Below are 21,066 nucleotides of genomic sequence, written 5' to 3'. Positions count from 1 at the left end.
AAAAAAGGAATATAAAAAAATACAATAATTTTTAAAATCGCACCCCAAAAAATTAAATACTTAGGAATAAAGCTGACCAAGGAGGTGAAAGATTTATATGCTGAGAACTATAAAACATTAATCAAGGAAATTAAAGAGGATTCAAAGAAATGGAAAGATATTCCATGCTCCTGGGTTGGAAAAATTAATATCATAAAAATAGCCATACTGCCAAAGCAATCTACAGATTAAATGCAATCCCTATCAAATTACCCATAACATTTTCCACAGAACTAGAAAGAACAATCCAAAAATTTATATGGAACCATAAAAGACCCAGAATTGTCAAAGCAATCCTAAAGAAAAACAAAAAAACTAAGCAGGAGGCATAACTCTCCCAAACTTCAGACACTATTACAAAGCTACAATAATCGACAGTGTGGTATTGGAACCAAAAGAGACATATAGACCAATGGAACAGAAGAGAGAACCCAGAAACAAACCCAGACACCTATGGTCAATTAATCTTCAACAAAGAAGGCAAGTACATAAAATGGGAAAAAGACAGTCCTTTCATGAAGTGGTGCTGTGAAAACTGGACAGCCACATGTAAGTCAATGAAACTGGAACACACCCTCACACCATGCACAAAAAATTAATTCAAAATGGCGTAAAGACTTAAATGTTAAGACAAGACACCATCAAACTCCTAGAAGAGAACATAGGCAAAACAATCTCTGACATCAACAGTACAAATGTTTTCTCAGGTCAGTCTCCCAAGGCAACAGAAATGAAAGCAAAAATAAACCAATGGAACCTAATCAAACTGACAAATGGAACCTAATCAAACCGACAAACTTTCACACAGCAAAGGAAACCATTTAAAAAAAAAAAAAAAAGACAATCTATGGAATGGGAGAAAAGAGTTTCAAACAAACAAAAACAAACAAAAACCAAAAGCTGGAGAGGGTGTGGAGAAAAGGGAACCCTCCTACACTGCTGGAATATAAATTGGTACAACCACTATGGAAAACAATATGGAGGTACCTTAGAAAACTAAATATAGAACTACCACATGACCCAGCAATCCCACTCTTGGGCATATATCCCAACAAAGCTTTCCTTGAAAAAGACGCATGCACCCATATGTTCACTGCAGCACTATTAACAATAGCCAAGACATGGAAACAACCTAAATGTCCACTGACAGACGAATGGATTAAGATATATTATATATACACAATGGAAAAATACTCAGCCATGAAAAAGAACAAAATGATGCCATTTGCAGCAACACGGATGGAACTAGAGACTCTCACAGTTAAGTCAGTTAGTCAGAGAGAGGAAAACAAACGCCATATATCACTTATATCTGGAATTTAATATATGGCACAAATGAACCTTTCCACAGAAAAGAAACTCATGGACTTGGACTTGTGGTTTCCAAGGAGAAGGGGGAAATAGTGGGATGGACTGGGTGTTTGGGGTTAGTAGATGCAAACTATTGGCATTTGGAATGGATAAGCAATGAGCTTCTGCTGTATAACACAGGGAACTATATCTAGTCACTTGTGATGGAATATGATGGAGGATAATGTAAGAAAAAGAATATATATGTATGTATGACTGGGTCACATTCTTATAGTAGAAACTGACAGAACACAGTAAATCAACTATAATAGAAAAAAATAAAAATCTTTTTAAAAATGGTACCGGGATAAAAAAAGTGAACTCAGATCTTTATACCACACACAAACTAGATCATAGACACAACTATAAACTAAAACTGTAACACTTCTAAAACAGGGTTCAGCAAACATCTTTTGAAATGGGCCATACTTTAGGTTTGCTGGGCCACACAATCTCTGTAGCAACTACTACTCAACTGTCAATATAGAGAGAAAGTAGTCACAGACCATATGTAAATGAACGGATGTGGCTATGTTCCAATCAAACACTACAACAACAAGCTGTGGGCCAGGTGTGGTCTACAGGCTGGGTTGGTTAATCCTGCTCAAGAAGAAAAAAATCTATGTGGCCCTGGATTAGGCAAATATTTCTTAAATACATTAAAAGCAAAAATCCTTAAAAGAAAAAAGATAAACTGAATTCATCAAAAACATTTGCTCCTGGAGTTCCCGTCGTGGCGCAGTGGTTAACGAATCCGACTAGGAACCATGAGGTTGTGGGTTCGGTCCCTGCCCTTGCTCAGTGGGTTAACGATCTGGCGTTGCCATGAGCTGTGGTGTAGGTTGCAGACGCGGCTCGGATCCTGCGTTGCTGTGGCTCTGGCATAGGCCAGTGGCTGCAGCTCCGATTCGACCCCTAGCCTGGGAACCTCCATATGCCGTGGGAGCGGCCCAAGAAATAGCTAAAACAAAAACAAAAACAAAAAAAAACCAAACATTTGCTCTTCAACGGACATCAAGAAAACAGAAAGACCATTAAGAAAAAGAAACAGGAAATCTTTCTATATCGTATATACGAATAAAGACTCTATATCCAAAAGTTCTCTTGTGGTACAGCAGGTTAAGGATCTGGTGTTGTCACTAGAGAGGCTTGAGTCTCTGCTGTGGTGTAGGTTCAATTCCTTGGCCCAGGAACTTCCAAGAAAAAAAGAACCTGTATGTAAAATCCCTTACGAAAGATAAATTATCAACTTAAAACGAGGGCAAAACATGAATAGACATTTCACAAAAGAAGATATACAAATGACTAATAATCATATGAAAAGTTGTTCAACTTCATGAGTCACCAGATTGTGAGAATGTCTACACAACTCTATAAATTTACTAAAAATCATTGTGCTCTACTCTTACAAGGATGAACTTTACAGAATATAAATCATACTTCCAACTTCAATAAAACTGTTTAAAAAAAGAAAATCCATCTTCGCCACTCGCAAACTGTGCTACCTGCAGCAGGTTATTTAAACTACCCGAAGCCTCTCAACGATCATCAGAAAAAAAAGAATTAATAAAACCTACCTTACAAAACTATTGTGAGCACTTGAATCATGTAGAGCAAAGTTTTACCCTTTCTTTCTGTCCCATACCTTAATGCACACTGCAGAAAATTACTAAACCCAAGATGTGTAACAGGCAAAAGAACTGAAATCCCAGAACCAATAGTGAAGCACTCTCTTTAAATACAAACAATATCACTGCATCACCAGCTCTTAATGGTATAGGACACAAAATGTCTAAATTCTAATGTAGAATTTCTGATATAAAAATATGACACTGTAGCTAAGATAGTTCTATAGTTATTGGTGTAGGACACAAAAAGTCTAAATTCTAAGCAAAATTTCTAATATAAAAATGTGAAACTGTAGCTAATATAGTTCTATAGTTAATAATACTTTACTGCATAACCGAAATTGCTAAGAGTAGATCTTAAAAGTATTCATCACAAGGAAAATAATGTGAATTCTAATATAAATATTTTAAGTGATAAACAATTTAAACAGCAGTGTTTTTACTTAGAGGTATATAAATAACTGAAATTTTTAAATTGATGAATTTTAAACTAGTAAAATATTGCATATAAATAATTATTTGCTTATTCTTTCTATGGCATCAATTTGAATACTTCTCCCCTGAACAACTTTGAGGAACAGGACAATTTTCTTTTCTATACAAATTCTTCCCAATTTCCCAGAGATTTTAGAAACAGTCCAGAGCATCTCAAGTGAAAGCTTAAAAAAACTATAACTGGATTTCCGTTGTGGCACAGCGGGTTAAGGATCTGGCATTGTCACTGCAGCAGCTTGGGTCACTGCTGTGGCGCAGATTGGATCCCTGGCCTAGGAACTTCCACATGCTGCAGATGCAGCCAAAATAAATAAATAAGCCAGTCAGAAGAAAAATTCTTATCCCTAAGGTGCTGAGGATGTTGCCACAACAATATGACTATATAATTTACTCTCCTCTTTTAGACAAAAAATATTCATGGGGAGAAAAGAGGGCAAAACATACTTAGGTAAATAAAAAAATATATCTTTACTCTGATAAAAATAAAATATATCCCAATCTTCTAAAATGACTTATGCTACGTATTGCTCATCCTTTCCATGGTGAGAGAAACTAAAATTGTTCCACACAACCAACAAACAATTTTTACTTATTCCAGAGATCCTTCATGTTCTGTAATTCTAAAAAATGCTCTCTTCCTGATGTACAGGTTAATTCTTAAAAAAGAATGTATGTTTATGAAAAAGAGAAACCGAGCAAAATATAAAGAAAAACCTCTTTACTCTAAAATCTCAGTAAATGACAACAAAAAAGACGAGACATGCAAAAATACACAAATAACTGGAAGTATAATAACAGTCGCATGGTAAGAACACATTTGAAAATGGCACTGGTCTTGTGGCTGTCATTTCAGCCGGACAGGGGTGAAAATCTCAGGCTTCTGGGTCCACAGACAAGCCATTCCACTCCATGAAAGAGTTATTATACAAGAGTATATCTTACTTTTCCTCTGACAATTTTTAATACTTGAAGACCCTGATTGAGGCCACAATCAGAAAGGGAAGGAATATCTTCAGATCTAGTACAAACTTAAGCTATATTAAAAGTTAAGATGGTATTAAATGAGTCTAAAATTCAGAAAGTTGCAACGGCAATATGGCAGCCTAGAACTGCAAAAGAGGAATGGGAATTCTGCAGGGGAGTTAACATGGTAGATTTGCTACTGAAGTCTTTAGAAGGGCCTGCTTGTAAGACTGGCACCTAGGAACTTCACTTCTGCAATGCTCCTAAGATTGATTAAGGCTGTTTTACCCAGTTGGGATATGGTACCAGCTTGCCTAGCTTGCTTAGAAATTATATGATTATGGCAAACACTTGCTTTCCTTCGAGGAGTCTGGAATTTCAATAGCTGTAAAGAGTTATGCAGGAAGAGAGTGCTTCTATGACTAGCTCCCAATAAAAATCCTGGATTTGGAATCTTAAAGCAGGCTTTGCTGGCCAGAAACAATGTACAAGTGTTAACAGTGCTGGAGAAACTGTTCTATTCAGCCCACTCCTATGGGAGGGATGATGCTGGAAACCTGCGCTTGGATTCCTCTAGATTCTGACTGACATATCTTTTTCCCTTGATAGTCCTGTTGTGTATCATACAATTTCTAATAAACCGTAACCATGAATACAGCTGTGAGTTATCCTAGTGAGTCTTCAAACGTGAGGCTGGTTGTGGAACCCTCAAAAGAAGTGTTAACGCACTACCATATACAAAATTAACTGATGACAAGGACCTACTATATAGCTTGGGGAAATCCATTCAATACTCTGTGACAGCCTCTATGGGTAAAGAATCTGAAAAAGAACAGATTTATACGTATGCCTGATTCACTGTGCTGTACACCTGAAACTAATACAACAATATAAGTCACCTATATGCCAATAAAATTTATTTTTTAAAAAGATATTAAACGCACAATGACATAAAAGAATCATAAATGCAGAGTTTTACAGAGCTCTATAAGAAGAATTCCTCTCATCTTTTCCTCTTAATCAAATTCACCTTCAACCATAGGGACATGCATACAGATTTTATGCAGAATACTCTAATTGTGAGAAAGAATAAACTAAAAAGATCCAGAAAACATCAGGTGGAGCTAAAGAACTAGGGAAAGGAAAGAAGTAGAGAGGGAAAAGGGAGAAGGCAAACTAGCTCTCAGTGCCAACTAAAATTAACATTTAAATCATTATAAATCAGAGTTCCTATCGTGGCTTAGCAGAAACGGATCTGACTGGCATCCATGAGGATGCAGGTTCAACCCCTGGCTTTGCTCAGTGGGTTAAGGATCCAGCATTGCCATGAGCTGTGGTGTAGGTCGCAGACCCAGCTGGGATCTGGTGTTGCTATGGCTGTGGCATAGGCCAGCAGCTGTAGCTCGGGTTCAACCCTTAGCCTGGGAACCTCCATATGCCATGGGTGCAGCCCTAAAAAAAGACAAAAAAATAAAAAATAAAATCGTGGTAAAATATTCATGACATAACATTTTAAAAAAACATAAATCATTATAAATCTTTACTGTTTAATCAGTTAAGTGAATTTAATGAGATTATCAAAATTAATTTCAAAGGTTATATCTTTCTGAATTTCCATTACAGTAGAAATACTACTAAGAAAGGTTTTACAAGAGCAGGCATATGTCAGGTACTAGAGAGCAGTACTAAACTCATTTTGGAAACTCAACTATTTGAAGCAGAAGAGTCCAGTGATAACTGGGCCCTAGTCTGCTATCAGAATTATAAAGAAATTCCAGTATTTTGATAGAAGACAAGACAACATTTCCATGTCCTATGTTCTCCTAAAATTATACCTGGTTTACAGCTAAAACTTAACAGCTTTACCACCCCTCTGATAATTGCATACTATTAGGCCTTAAACTTTTGCACTATCTTAAAATTACCTTACTCTCCCACAGAGAAACACTTACCAAGATTTATTCATTCTAACCTTTAAACGTCTCCCAAAACCTGTCAAGCTTGCTACCCCTGTCCACTACACCTTAGTTCAAAGACCCGATGATTTCTCTCTTTTTGTCTTTTGTCTTTTTAGGGCCGAACCTGCGGCATATGTAGGTTCCCAGGCTAGGGGTCCTAATCGGATCTATAGCTGCTGGCCTACGCTACAGCCACAGCAACGCCAGATCCGAGCCATGTCTTCGACCCACACCACAGCTCACAGGCAACGCCAGATCCTTAACCCACTGAGCAAGGTCAGGGATCGAACCTGCAACCACATGCATGTGCCACAATGGGAACTCCAAGACCCGATGATTTCTAAACTATTTCTATCAACTTCTTCCAACTCTAACCCATCCTTCACAGAAGGATGGCCACATCATGCCATCAAAGAGTAGTATACTCTTATATTCAAGTTCTAATCATCTCCCTATTTTGCTAGAGAATTTTTACTAGTGCTATACCAATCATGGAATAAAATACAAATATCTTAAAATGACATTCAACACCCTTGATAAACTAGTCCCAATCTAACTGTTGCAACTAATTCTGGCCCTTACTCTACAAGGTCACCTATTCAAATGTACCGAGCACCAGGTTAGTACCATACATGTGTGAAAAGTCAGATAGGGTATAAGATAACAGGAAATATCAAGACTAATACCCAACTAAAAACACTCATAGATGTGAAAAAACTTTTTCCCAACTCTAAGGGACAAACAAAAAAAAAATCCACAGACAGACCTCAGTTATTACCCAGCCTTTTGTAACTCCCACAAGCCAAGTCAAATAGTTTTCTGCTCTTAAAATAAGCCCTGGGGTTTCTTACTCCTATACTTTGTATTCACAGTATTCTGTATCACACAAAAAATTCTGCCCCATTCTGTGACAATTATGGCCATCTTCAAGGTCTGTTCAAATACCATCCTCTCTGGAGTTCTCACTGTGGTGCTGTGGGTTAAGAATCTGATCGCAGTGGCTCAGGTCACAGCAGAGGCAGGAATCTGAAACCTGAAGTGGCTTTAACGGGTCCAGCATAGCAGCAGCTGCAGTGTAGATTGCAGCTGTAGCGCGGATTCAATCCCTGGCCCAGGAACTTCCATATGCTATAGGTGTGGCCATAAAGACAAAAACAAACAAGGAAAAAAAACATCTTCTCCACAAAGTCTTTTCTGTACTCCCCTAATTCAACTATTATCTAGGTCCTCTTTTTCTATTCTTATAAACTCTTCAACTGCACCTATTACATTTTGAATTATATTACATTTATTTATATACAGATCTTATCTCTCCTATGTTACATACTGAGGAAACACCAAACATTTGCTAATTTTTGCATCACCTCTCATTCCTGGCAAAATCAGGCAATTCTAGTGATACCTGAAAAATTCGAATTAACCAAAATTTTTAAATTTTGAAAGTAAATGTCATCTTAAAAACAACCAAACCTATACATCAATAACTAGTAAAAGTGAAGGGGGAAATTACCATTGGGGGTAATTTAATTTAATTTAGCCTACTTAATTACTCCCTGTGTATAAAATACATTATTTTTAATTTGTGATTAACAGAAACATTGAAATAGGAGTCTCTTCTGTATTCCTGAAGAGGTGATAAAAGTAAATGAAAAGAAATCTGTTTTCCAACCCAAAATAAGAAGTCTTTTTTTTTTTTTTTTCTTTTTATGTCTGCACCTACAGCACATGGAAGTGTCCAGGCTAGGGGTTGAATCTGAGCCACAGCTGCAGGACTATGCCATAGCCATGGCAACACTGGATCTGAGCCACATCTGCGACGTACACTGCAACTTGCAGCAATGCAAAATCTTTAACCCACTGAGGGAGGCCAGGGATGGAACCCGCATTCTCGGAGAGAGAGCATCAGGTTCTTAACCCACTAAGCCACAACAGGAACTCTGACAAGTTTTAAATAATAAAATAAAAGCTATAAACTAGTAAAAAGTCCTTCAAAGAGAAGGAAAAATGAGATAGGTCATAAAATCAGATCTACATAAAAGAAAGGAAGTACTTTAGAGAGGAATAAAAAAAAGGTAAAGTAGTATCTTTGGTTTACTTCATTTTATTTTTCTTACTCTTAATTGATCTAGCAGATAATGATTTGTTCAAAATAATTATACCAATAATGTGTTTGGTAATTATCACTTATGAGTACTAATGTTATATGGGACAGGAAGGCAAAATTTGGAATACTCTGTTATAAGATATTTTTACTACTGAAAGCATTACAGTGTTATTTGATTTTTAGTTTTTTTAAGTTACCCTTTTTTTTTTTATTTCTATGGCTGCACCCAAAGCATATGGAAGTTCCCAGGTCAGGGACTGAATCTGAGGCACAGTTGCAACTCTAGATCCTTTAACCTACTGAGCCAGGCCAGGGATTGAACTCACACCTCCATAGCAACCCAAGCCGCTGCAGCTGGATTCTTAACCCACTGTGCCACAGCAGAAACTCCAAGTACAGTGCTATTTGAAAGCATTCTTGTATCAGTTGCAAAACACATGTTGTAAATTTAGGGCAACCACTTAAAGAAATAAAAAGTATATGCTAGGAGAAGAAAGAAAATAAAAATCATTTTAAATGGTCAACTAAAACCAGAGAAAGAAGAAAAAGAGGGGAAGAAATAAAGAACAAGAGCAATGAACAGAAAATGCTAACAAATACAGCAGGTATTAATCCAGCTACATGGATAATCTTTTAACAGGTGACTGGATACACTGTGACAGACCCATAAAGGGACTATTATTCAACAATAAAGAGAAATCAGCCATCAAGCCATAAAAAGATGCTGAGGAATGTGAAAACATATACACTAAGTTAAAGAAGCCAATCTGAAAAGGCTATACACTGCCTGACTCCAACTATATGATATTCCAGAAACTAAATGACTATGTAGACAGTAAAAAGATTAGTAGTTACCAGGAGTTGGATGGTGGTGGAGAGGCGGGAGAAGATGAATAGGTAAAACACAGAAGTTTTTTAAGGCAGTGAAACTACTTTATATGGTACAATAATAATTGTAGATACATGACATGAGGCATTTGGCAAAAACTATAAACTATAACACAAAGAGTGAACCCTAAATAAGCTGAATTTTAGTCAATAATAATGTATCAGTATTGGTTCATCAATTGTAACAAATGTATTACACTAATATAAGATGTGGAGTTCCCATCCTGGCTCAGCGGAAACAAATCTGACTAGTATCCATGAGGATGCAGGTTTGAAACCTGGCCTTGATCAGTAGGTTAAGGATCCAGGGTTGCTGTGAGCTGTTGTGTAGGTCACAGACCCAGCTCGGATCTGGTGTTGCTATACACGGGCCAGCAGCTACAGCTCCAATTTGACCCCTAGCCTAGGAACCCCTATATGCCGAGGGTGTGGCCCTAAAAAGCCAAAAAAAAAAAAGAACAAGAAAAACTATTCAGTTAATAGTATTTAATACTATCCAAGGCATCTGATAGTAGTGTTCTCACTCAGGGAACATAGAAATATAATCAGTATGAAAAAACATATGAATTACAAGAGTCAGGTTTAATGATTTGCATAAACTACATAAAATCAAGATTTTTTTTTTTAATTTTTGGCCATACCTGCAGCATGAAGTTTCCAGGCCAGGATCATTAATAAGTCTACAAATAAAAAATGCTAGGCAGGTTATGGAGAAGAGGGAACCCTCCTACACTGCTGGTGGGAACTACTATGGAACACAATATGGAGATTCCTCAGAAAACTAAATATAGAACTACCATATGATCCAGCAATCACGCGCCTGGGCATATATCTGGACAAAACTGTAATTCAAAAAGATACATGCACTCCCATGTTCAATGCAGCACTATTCACCACAGCCAAGACATGGAAACAACCTAAATGTCCATCAACAGATGAATGGATTAAGAAGATGTGGTATATTTATACAATGTAATACTATCAGCCAAAAAAAAAAGAACGAAATACTGCCACTTGCAGCAACATGGATACAACTAGAGGCTGTCATACTGGGTGAGGTTAAATCAGAAAGAGAAAGACAAATGCCATATGATATCACTTATGTATGGAACCTAAAATATGGTACAGGAGGTCCTATTGTGGCTCAGCAGGTTAAGAACCCAACATAGTGTCCATAAGGGTGCAGGATCAAGCTCTGGTCTCACTCAGAGGGTTAAGGATCCAGCCTTGCCACAAGCTACAGGGTAGGCAAGTCACAGATGAGGCTCAGATCTGGAGTTGCTGAGGCTATGGCAAAGGCCAACAGCTGCAGCTCTGATTTGACACTGGGAACTTCCATATGCTGGAGTGCAGCCATGAAAAGAAAAAAATAATGGCACAGGTGAACCTATCTACAAAACAGAAACAAACTCACAGACATATAGAACAGACTTGTAATTGCCGAGGGGGAGGGGGAGGGAGTGGGATGGACTAGGAGTATGGAGTTAATAGATGCAAACTATTACATTTAGAATAAATAATCAATGAGATCCTACTGTACAGCACAGGGAACTACATCTAGTCTCTTGGGATAGACCATGATGGAAGATAATATAAGAAAAAGGAATGTATATATGTGTGTGACTGGGTCACTTTGTTGTAGAGCAGAAATTGGCACAAATTGTGAATCAACTATACTCTAATTAAAAAAAAAAAAAAAAGGTAAAAAAAAGAAGTTCCCAGGCCAGGGTTCGAACGGGAGCCATAGCAATGACAACACTAAATCCTTAACCACTAGGCCACTAGGGAACTCCCTGTTTTATATACAATGGTCTAACTACTAAGAGTGATCAAATCCTAACCACACTGAATTTCTAAGATTGGCTAGAACCTAAAACATAAGATAGAACAGATTTGTATAAACTGTATTGTGCTTTCAAGTTGCCCATGTTCCAAAACACCTGTAGTAACAGTATTATATGGCTAAAAAGATAATAATGATTATTTTTACAGTCAACATGAACATTTTTACAGGGCCACATTTCTCAAACATTTTGAAAATTGGGGCAAAGGAATTCTCTATCTTGACCATGCTGGATAGTTCACAGATTTTTATGCCATAAAAAGTAAATTATATAGTATGTAAATTATCCCCAAAATCAATTAAAATTTTAAACTGTAAACAAAGAGTAAATAAAGATGATACAGAGAAAGGAATAAAAGGGGGGAAGGTAACTGAACAGAGTAAAATGCAAAGAAAATGAGAGGTGGGATCCAATTCTGTTAATTTTTTTTTTTTTGTCTTTTGTCTTTTTGTTGTTGTTGTTGCTATTTCTTGGGCCGCTCCTGAGGCATATGGAGGTTCCCAGGCTAGGGGTCGAATCGGAGCTGCAGCCACCGGCCTACACCAGAGCCACAGCAACGCGGGATCCGAGCCGCGTCTGCGACCTACACCACAGCTCACGGCAACGCCGGATCCCTAACCCACTGAGCAAGGGCAGGGACTGAACCCGCAACCTCATGGTTCCTAGTCGGATTCGTTAACCACTGCGCCACGACGGGAACTCCAATTCTGTTAATTTTAAGAGTAAACCGTTTTTTCAACGTAGACGATTTCTACATATCCTAACTTTCTCGAATGAAATTATATGCAATAGCAAAAATTATGAATTTCAACAGCTAATATATGGAAAAAACGATCAGAATAAAGGACTTGAGATATGATCTCCTGTTTAAATGTTTTAATTTACACAAAAAAAGTATACACATAAACCTTATATATATATATGCACACACATATATATGCATACTGTGTTAACATATCCATAATAATTTTTACTGTCAGTAAACACTGGTAGAAGAGAAGGAGAGAGGCTTTCCCTGCTCATTTTGTACTTCTTGATGCTCTCTGCATTTTTAAACCATGTACATACATTTGTTTTTGGTCACACCCTTGGCAATCAGAAGTTCCAAGGCCAGGGACTGAACCCACACCATTGCAGTGACCCAAGCCTCAGCAGTGACAGTGGTGGATCCTTAACCCACTGAGCCACTAGGCAACTCCTATACATCCACTTTTAAAATGTCAACAGAATTAAATGAGCAAGGGGATTATGGGTTATGTTTTCTCCTCTATATTACTATTTTTTAAATGCTCTAATGAATACCATTTTTAAATGTTTAAAATAACACATAAAATTATTAATAATATCTTAGATATTTAATTTTTAAACCTGCAATAAACTTTATAATAACGAAAAATGAGGGAAAAGTTTAAAATTAAATGGTCAATTGAAGTATTACATAGACACATACTAGAAAGTCCAACGCATACTCAATAAAAAAAAAAAAAAGTTTAAAAAAAATCACATGGAAATAGGCTCACAATAGGAAAAATCAGTTAAAAATTTTTGATCTCATTTTTGGAAAAATGTTTAATGAAAGTACGGAAATAGAAAGACTGTTATTAATTTATTCAATAATTAATTACTGCGATCCTTTTGTACACCAGGTACTGAGATGGGCACAGAAGACAGAGAATAGACTAGCTGCCCTGGAGTAGGGAATAAGTTAGAGAGGAGGGAAAAAGGTATATCTATATTCTCAGAAACAGGTATTTAACTGAAGTAGTAGACTGTCTACAAATATAATCACCAAAATTCTCCCCACCTTTGAATGCTCATGCCATTCCTCCTATTAGGTACAGAATTAACTTCTCCCTCCCCTTGAACCTAGCCATCCAACTTGCTTTAATGGAATGCAGCATTAAGTGATACTGTGCCAGTTCCAAGCCTGAATATTGAGACTTGAAAGTTACTACCTGCTTTCTTACTACCTTCAACTGCCATGTACTTCATGATAGTCCAACAGGAAAGGGAAACCATGTGTAGAGAAAGACCCTGAAGAAAGAGAAACAGCAAATGGAGACAGCACCAAGATGAGAACTAAAGTGCCTAGTAGACAACCTGCACCAAAGGCCCAGACAGGAAGTGAGAGCATCTTGGAACCTTCTGCCTAAGTCAGCCTGTCTCAACTGGCACCAGATGAAACAGATGAGTGGTCACCACTTACCCCCTGACCAAATTTCTACCCAAAAAATCATAAGAAAAAAAAAAAAAAAGGCGCTCTAAGGTGATATGTCAGGCTGCAGCAGATAACTGTGACTAAAAAATGGTACCTTGAAAGGGCACTACCACAAGAGAAACCTAAACTCCGTAATATTTGCTTTTGGAATACAGAGACAGGTAGAACCTGGAAGGGTGACAAGAAGACTGGAAATTGAATGGACAGTAAGGAAACTACTATAGGAGGCAGAAGAAGGGTGATCCATATCATTTACAGGCAGAACAATTAACATAACTGTCACATGAAGTAGCTCAGAAGTTTAAAAATACACCTAATGAACCTATAGATCCAGCTAAGATTTCCAGGCAATATATTCAAAGTGTCAATGACTTCTTTATAGCCAAATATAAAAAGGTACGAGAAGAAAAACATGAGCTAAAGAATTATAAGCAGAATTTCAAATAAACATTTCTTCATTTTTTCTTTCTTTCTTTTTTTAGGGCTGCACCCATGCCATATGGAGATTCCCAGGCTAGGGGTCCAATCGGAGCTACAGCTGCTGGCCAATGCCACAGTCACAGCAATGCATGATCCAAGCTGTGTCTGCGACCTACAGCACAGCTCACAGCAACACCGGATCCATAACCCACTGAGCAAGGCCAGGGATCGAACCTGCAACCTCATGGATCCTAGTCGGATTTGTTTCTGCTATACCATGGTAGGAACTCCTGAAAGAAGTATTTCTAACAAGGAGTTTCTTGGTTAGGAAATAACTTTCTTGTGACCAGCCTCTTCAGATAAGCTGAAGAAACAGCCTAAGGACAAAGACCAAATCCAGAATGATAACAAGAACCTGGGCTCACAATCATCAAATCAAAACCACATTTGTAAAACCCTTTGGTAAGACCTCAAGAAGAATTAAGACAGGCAGGTAATAGCGCTTCTAAGAATCTATAGGCCCCCAACTTAGGAACCAAAGTAGAGAGAACCCTGTCTCAGAAACAACTGTGGATGTGACTTTTGTCTGACAGAATGCACTTACAAGCTGATATATAGAACATCCACAAAATGTTTAATGGAGTTCTATCAGTTTGGACTAAAAAACAAGACAAAACACTGAAATGAAATGAAAAGAGGCCTTAGGCTCTTAAACAGTCCCATACATGAAGCAGACTAAAACTGCTAATCAGATGCAAACAAGGCCCATTTCTTATGGAAAAGTAAGACAGAGAATAGAACAAAGAATCTAAAGAACTCAGCAAAGAGCTGAGAATAATACAGCATTCCATGACTTAACAATGGGGTTAAGTCTTAATAAACCCATCATAAGTTGAAAATATATTTAATATACCCAACCTACTAAACATTATAGCTTAGCCTAGCCTACCTTAAATGTGCTTAGAGAATTTACAATTAGCCTACAGTTGGGCAAAATCATCTAACACGGAGCCTATTTTAGAATAAAGCATTGAATCGCTCTCATAATTTACTGAATATTGTACTGAAAATGAAAAACAGAATGTTTGTATGGGTACAGAAGGACTGTAAGAGTATTATAGGCTGATGGCCCTCATGATCATGTGGCTGACTAGAAGCTGCAGCTTGCTGCCACAGCCCAGAAACACCAGAGAGGATCGTATTTCATACTGCTAGCCTGAGAAAAGATCAAACTCAAAATCCAAAGTACAGTTTCTACTATATATCACTTTCACACCATCAAAAAGCTAAAAATCCCAAGTGGTGCTATCATAAGTCAGGAACTATCTATAATGAATTATGAAGCCACAACCAGAAGGCAGAACTAAGCCATAATCAAGGATATTTTCGGTTTTCTGGTTAGATTTCAGAACTGCTTTGGACCAGACACTACTACATACGTCCCATTCTTTCACTCTCCAATGGAAGTAACTACTGTGGTTAACTGTCCCTGTTTCAAAACTGTACATTGAATATAGTGGGGGCCAGGAGGAAGACTTGTCTTCTTAGTTCACAGGATCCAAATCAAAAACAGCTACACCCAAGGAGCCTCATCTACACCCCAACCTAATGCAGATCATAAGATATTGGATTTTGAACCTGAGGTGGTAAATGGATGAGATTTCTGAGCATCTTAGGAGAGCTGGATGTGTCTTCCATGTTGGAGAAAGGGAAACTGTCCACCACAGGAAGAAGTGTGGTAGTCCATCTGCAAAGACAGCTGCCAACAATGCCACCTACTCCTGTACACATATGCTACTCCTCCCATCAAGAGGTAAAATCTATTTCTCCTTTGAAAAATAAAATGCAGTGGAAATGATATTATGTAGTTTCAGGCCTAGGCCTTAAAGGGCCACAAAACTTCTGTTTTTGTTCTCTTGTTATCTGAAATCACTATGTATAGAAATCCAGGCTATCTTTCTATAAAGAGGCCAAGAAAACAGAAAAGTCCTGGCTGATAAATAAACAGTATTTCTATAGAACAAATAAGGTATCTCAGGTAAAAAGCCAACACTAAGGCCATACTGGATCCTCAAGGCCCACACAGCTTTCTCAGTCAGTATCTTGTGGACCAGAGCAAGATGATATCCAAACTACTGACACAAAAATTGTGAGCAATAAAATAGCTGTGATTTTAAGTCACTAAGTTTTGAGGCAATGTGTTACTCAGTAATGGATAACTGATACAGGAGCACAACAAAGACTACAAAAGAAAAGTACTGGCTACTTTCCAAGAGTTAGTATCAGCAATCCTAACGTAATATCCCTGGACTTGCTCAGTGGGTAAAGGATCTGGCGTTGCCATGAGCTGCGGTGTAGGTGGCCATAGCAATGCCCAGACCCGTCTAGGCATTGCTATGGCCATGGCACAGACCAGCAATTACAATTACAATTCGATCCTACCCTGGGAACTTCCATATGCTGCAGGTGTGGTCCTAAAAAGACAAAAAAATTTAAAAATCCAAAAAATAAAGTTTATATTGGTTTAATAATTTCCAAAGAGTTAGAATGTATTAAAACAATTACCTAAAATTATATTGCTTATAATTTAATACCACAGTATTTTTGGAAACTTCGTCAGGTTTATGTAATTCCTCATAGTTATCATTGTGAAGAGATGAGGATAACCTAAGACTAAGAGGAGCAAATAATACTTTGATAACAGAAATAAGAATGGAAATGATGCCTCAAACTGCAATAATGGAATAAAACCAACATGAAAAAGAGAAGAGAACTTAACTGAGACATAAATAAAGAGAAGAGACATAAATATTTAGGTTTAAAATATTTAGGGTTAAAAAGAAATCAACCACAAAAGTACAAGGAGGAGGAAATAATCCGGCTTAACAATATGAAAAAGCCTTGGGGTCTGAACTGACCGCAAGCACGTCAGACATAAGCAAGCCCTACCAGCAAAAAAACTGTTCATGTAATTTCAGATTTCATTAATGTACTTAATGAATAAACATTTACTGAGAACCTAAAGTGCACCAGAGAATAATACAGTGATGAGGACCAGAGAAGGAATAATCTCACCACATTTAGAACTAGTCAAACTTTATATGGAATATTAAGTCCATATAAAGGAAATGGTTGAAAAAATTAGAGAAATGTGACCTACAACAGGAAGACGTTCTAGTCTGAATATTGCCCTAAAGAAGAAACCAAGTGCTTAAAGCAATTCTTTCATTTTACTAAAATAAATCAACGACTACCATGTGACAGGTATTGTACGAAGCACTGGGGTCTAAGTGGAGAACAAAACAGATGTTGTCCCTATCCTCACTCTACTTATTGTTTAGCAAGCACGCTATCACTGAAATAACTTTAAATAGGTACCAAATAATAATCTGTCAATATACTATGAAAGAGATTCATGTACTTTGACTAAGGCTGAAATAAATTAGCTCCAAAGTTACTTCCAAATCTAAAATGTTAGATTACTTACTTATAGCACTGAACCATGAAAGAATGTAATTGTTATTATGAGATAAATAAATGTATAATGAATAAGGTAACAGGCAAATCAAAACACACAAACACACACACACAAAGGTTCATTTTTATATTTCCACCTAATAAAACAACCATGTCAGTTCATATGTTTAGCTTTCATAGGCAAACTACTCAAAGCCAACTCAATCCACATTCAGAAAAATCCAATCTCAAATTTTTAATTTCAACAAAAAATTTTTAATCTCTTTACCCTAATGATTATCTTACCCTAGTTAAAATAATTCCAAAGATATTAAATATCCATGATTTCTCTAGGATTTCTTATATTAATTAATATACCTTTCCATGGCTTTAGCTGTATAAGGCAAATGCATTTCAATACTGTGTTCATCTTCATCTGTCTGCAGAGACATGCGTTCAAACATTCCTGTCTTCCATAGTTCTCCGTAAACTAGAGATTTCAAAATATAGTAAAACAAATATATTAATGTATATCCTTATCCTGTTAGACTCCACCCAGTAACACAAAACTACATGCTTTGGCAAAAGCCATTTTTAGTTTTAAAAAAGGAGAAAAAAACTAGCTTCTTACATACCAGACAAAACAGTAAGACATGAAATGATTTACTCAGCATTTTTGTATGTTATGTAGCTGCATAAAAATAATAATTCAGATTTTTCATCAGTTCCTTTCACTTATACCTAACATCACTTCTAAGCTTTTTCTTGACCTTAGTTTGTCAGCAGATACTAAAAAGAACATAGTTGATTAGAACTCCTACTAAAACACAGAAAAACCCCTGTCTACCTACTCATAAGGTTAATAATATAGTTTCTGAGTTTTGTTTTGTTTTTAATAAAATGTATAGGATTATCATTTTATACCTCTGGTTCCTGTCAAACTAACAGAAAATTCCTACTAAAAATGCTATTTTCTTCAAAATTAAAAATTAAACTCATGGGATAGACTGGAATATCAATTTACCACAGTAGCATGCCTTAGATGATCTTAAAATTTTTAAATGATTTAGTAATTCACACCCTTTTGATGAATCATACTTAAAACTAGATGTTAAATAGCAAAAAAGTAATGAAACTTAATGTGTAAAAAAAGACAGGAATTTTTTTTATCATTGAACAGAGGCAGCATTTTTATAATTACACCCATATAAGTTTACCAAAATCAAAGAAACAAACAAATAATGGGATGACTTTTTTTTCTATAAAATTATACCTAATTAAAAATCCTTGAAGTTCCCTTCATGGCACAGTGAAAACAAATCCAATTAGGAATCACGAGGCTGTGGGTTCGATCAATCACTGGTCTCACTCACTGAGTTAAGGATCCAGTGTTGCCATGAGCTGTGTGGTGTAGGTCACAGATGTGGCTCAGATCCTGCGTAGCTGTGGCATAAGGCCGGCAGCTGTAGCTCTGTTTAGACCCCTAACCTAGGAACTTCCATATGCCTTGGGTGCAGCCCTAAAAAGCAAAAAAAAAAAAAAATCCTCCACTCCTTCACTGGCAGGTTATCCAAAACCAAAATTTTCTGAATGCTCCAATAAGGATTTAAAAATAAAGTGTAGCGTTCCCATCGTGGCACAGTGGTTAACAAATCCAACTAGGAACCATGAGGTTGAGGGTTCGATCCCTGCCCTTGCTCAGTGGGTTAATGATCCAGCGTTGCCGTGAGCGGTGGTGTACGTAGGTCGCAGACGCGGCTCGGATCCCGAGTTGCTGCAGCTCTGGCGTAGGCCGGTGGCTACAGCTCCGATTCAACCCCTAGCCTGGGAACCTCCACATGCTGCAGGAGCAGCCCAAGAAATGGCAAAAAGACCAAAAAAATAAAAATAAATTAAAAAAATAAAAATAAAGTGTGTCCCAGAGGGGAAGGAGAATTGAATGAAAATAGTAAAAAGGTACAAACTTCCAGTAATATGATAAATACGTACTAGGGATCTAATGAAAAATATGATAAATATAATGAACACTGCTGCGTGTTAAATAAAGTTGTTGAGAGTAAATCCTAAGAGTTCTCATCACAAGGGAAAAAAAGTATTTTTTTCTATTTCTTCAAGTTTTTATTTATAAGAGATGATGGCTACTCTAACTTAATGTGGTAATATCATGATGCATGTAAAGTTAAATCACTCTGTTGTACACTTTAAACTTATACAGTGCTCTATGTCAATTATATCTCAATAAAACTGGAAGAAAAAATAAATAAAATTTTTAAAAGCAGTTTATTAACAAGATGTTAGCCCCAGATAGCTATGGTGCATATCAAAGGAATGATTTCAGTGAGCCCACACCTTGCATCTTCCCATACAGCAAAAAGCACTAAATTCCTTAACTTGGAGATATCTAGTTTTCTGTTATTAGCAGTAATCTTTTGTTCCTACTACCTGCCCCTTGTTGTGATGCAAAACTCATGTGCATTCTAGCTCCCCCTGTGCCTCCTCAGAGTAATTTTCTCAGAGTTTCTTAAGTCCTCATTTTGCCCCAATATAAAACTTAACACTCAACTTTAAAAAAAAAAGAGCATGGAATTTCCATTGTGGATCAGCAAGTTAAGAATCTGACTAGTGTCCACGAGGATGTGGGTTCGATCCCTGGCCTCGCTCAGAGGCTTAAGGATCTGGCATTGCCAAAAGTGGTTTTTAGGTCACAAATGTGACTCAGATTAGCCCCCTAGCCCGGCAACTTCCATATGCCCTACAAATAAAAAATAAAATAAAATAAAATAAGCATTTTAAAGAGTTCCCACTGTGGTACAATGGGTTAATAATTCAACTGCAGAGGCTTGGGTCACTGCAGAGGCGCAGGTTCAATCCCCGGCAGGGCACAGTGTATTAAAAGATCCTGCGTTGCTGCAGCTGTGCATAGGTCACAGCTGCTGCTCCGATTCAATCCTTGGCCTGGGAACAGGCCCAGGAACTCCCATTCCAAAGAGGGTACAGCCATTGAAAAAAAGAAAAAAAAAAAGTTTAAAAGTGAAAAAGGTGTGCCCAAAGCCATTCCAGGGAGTAAGACTAGTAATATTCCAGTTTCATTAATAAGATATACCCTAACAAAAAAACTGCTAATACTCTATAATATTTAAGATTCCAATTTATGAAAATCTATACCTAAAAATTAAAGAAAAAGAGGTGATCATTTCCTTTGAAATGGCCTCTTTTCATTCAACAGAAGAATGTGCTGCAAAAATTCTCGAAACAATAAACACTCAACATACTTAAAATGTAATTTGACGAACTGGAAGGACACATCAAGTTCATGAATCTGGTTACTTTGGGGAATGTAAATTGAGTTCAGATGAGGGGAAATTCTGAGTCAAGTGTGGATGAAAGAATGTGAGTATTTGTTATTATGGTCACTGTATTATTCCCTATTTTTAAATTTAGGTTCACCCATTCCTCCAAAAATACTATTATAAAGTCAAAAGACTTTATACACATTCAATGTACAAACTAAGACATAAATAAATAAAAAATGTGATATCTGAAACCTTATTAAAAAAATCAAAATAGTAGACATGTTTTTAAGATAAAATATATTTAAGATTTATGCAGCACCCTCTTGCAGAGTTTCACAACTACAGACTCATCTTTTTTCCTATAAAAACAATACAGGAGGAAATAAAGTTATTATCGCCATTATCCACTT

At 36.9% G+C, this 21,066-nt stretch overlaps 1 protein-coding gene across 2 annotated transcripts in view; it reads right to left on the bottom strand.

Annotated features, from left to right (window-relative positions):
• The window catches only part of MEMO1 (mediator of cell motility 1), a 109,629-nt gene that overhangs the window by 25,350 nt on the left and 63,213 nt on the right, over nucleotides 1–21,066 (bottom strand). The window contains exon 6 of one of the 2 annotated variants that reach the window (XM_047782335.1): nucleotides 17,742–17,853. The exons of the other annotated variant lie outside the window; for it this stretch is intronic. Coding sequence (XP_047638291.1) covers nucleotides 17,742–17,853 — 112 coding nt within the window. The remainder of the gene's footprint in view (nucleotides 1–17,741; nucleotides 17,854–21,066) is intronic. 2 annotated transcript variants of the gene reach the window in all.

The sequence above is a fragment of the Phacochoerus africanus genome, chromosome 5 (assembly GCF_016906955.1).
Source record: "Phacochoerus africanus isolate WHEZ1 chromosome 5, ROS_Pafr_v1, whole genome shotgun sequence".
Taxonomy (NCBI): Eukaryota; Metazoa; Chordata; class Mammalia; order Artiodactyla; family Suidae; genus Phacochoerus; species Phacochoerus africanus.
The sequence above is the reverse complement of the archived record's forward strand: the minus strand, read 5'-3'. Positions and strand labels throughout refer to the sequence as shown.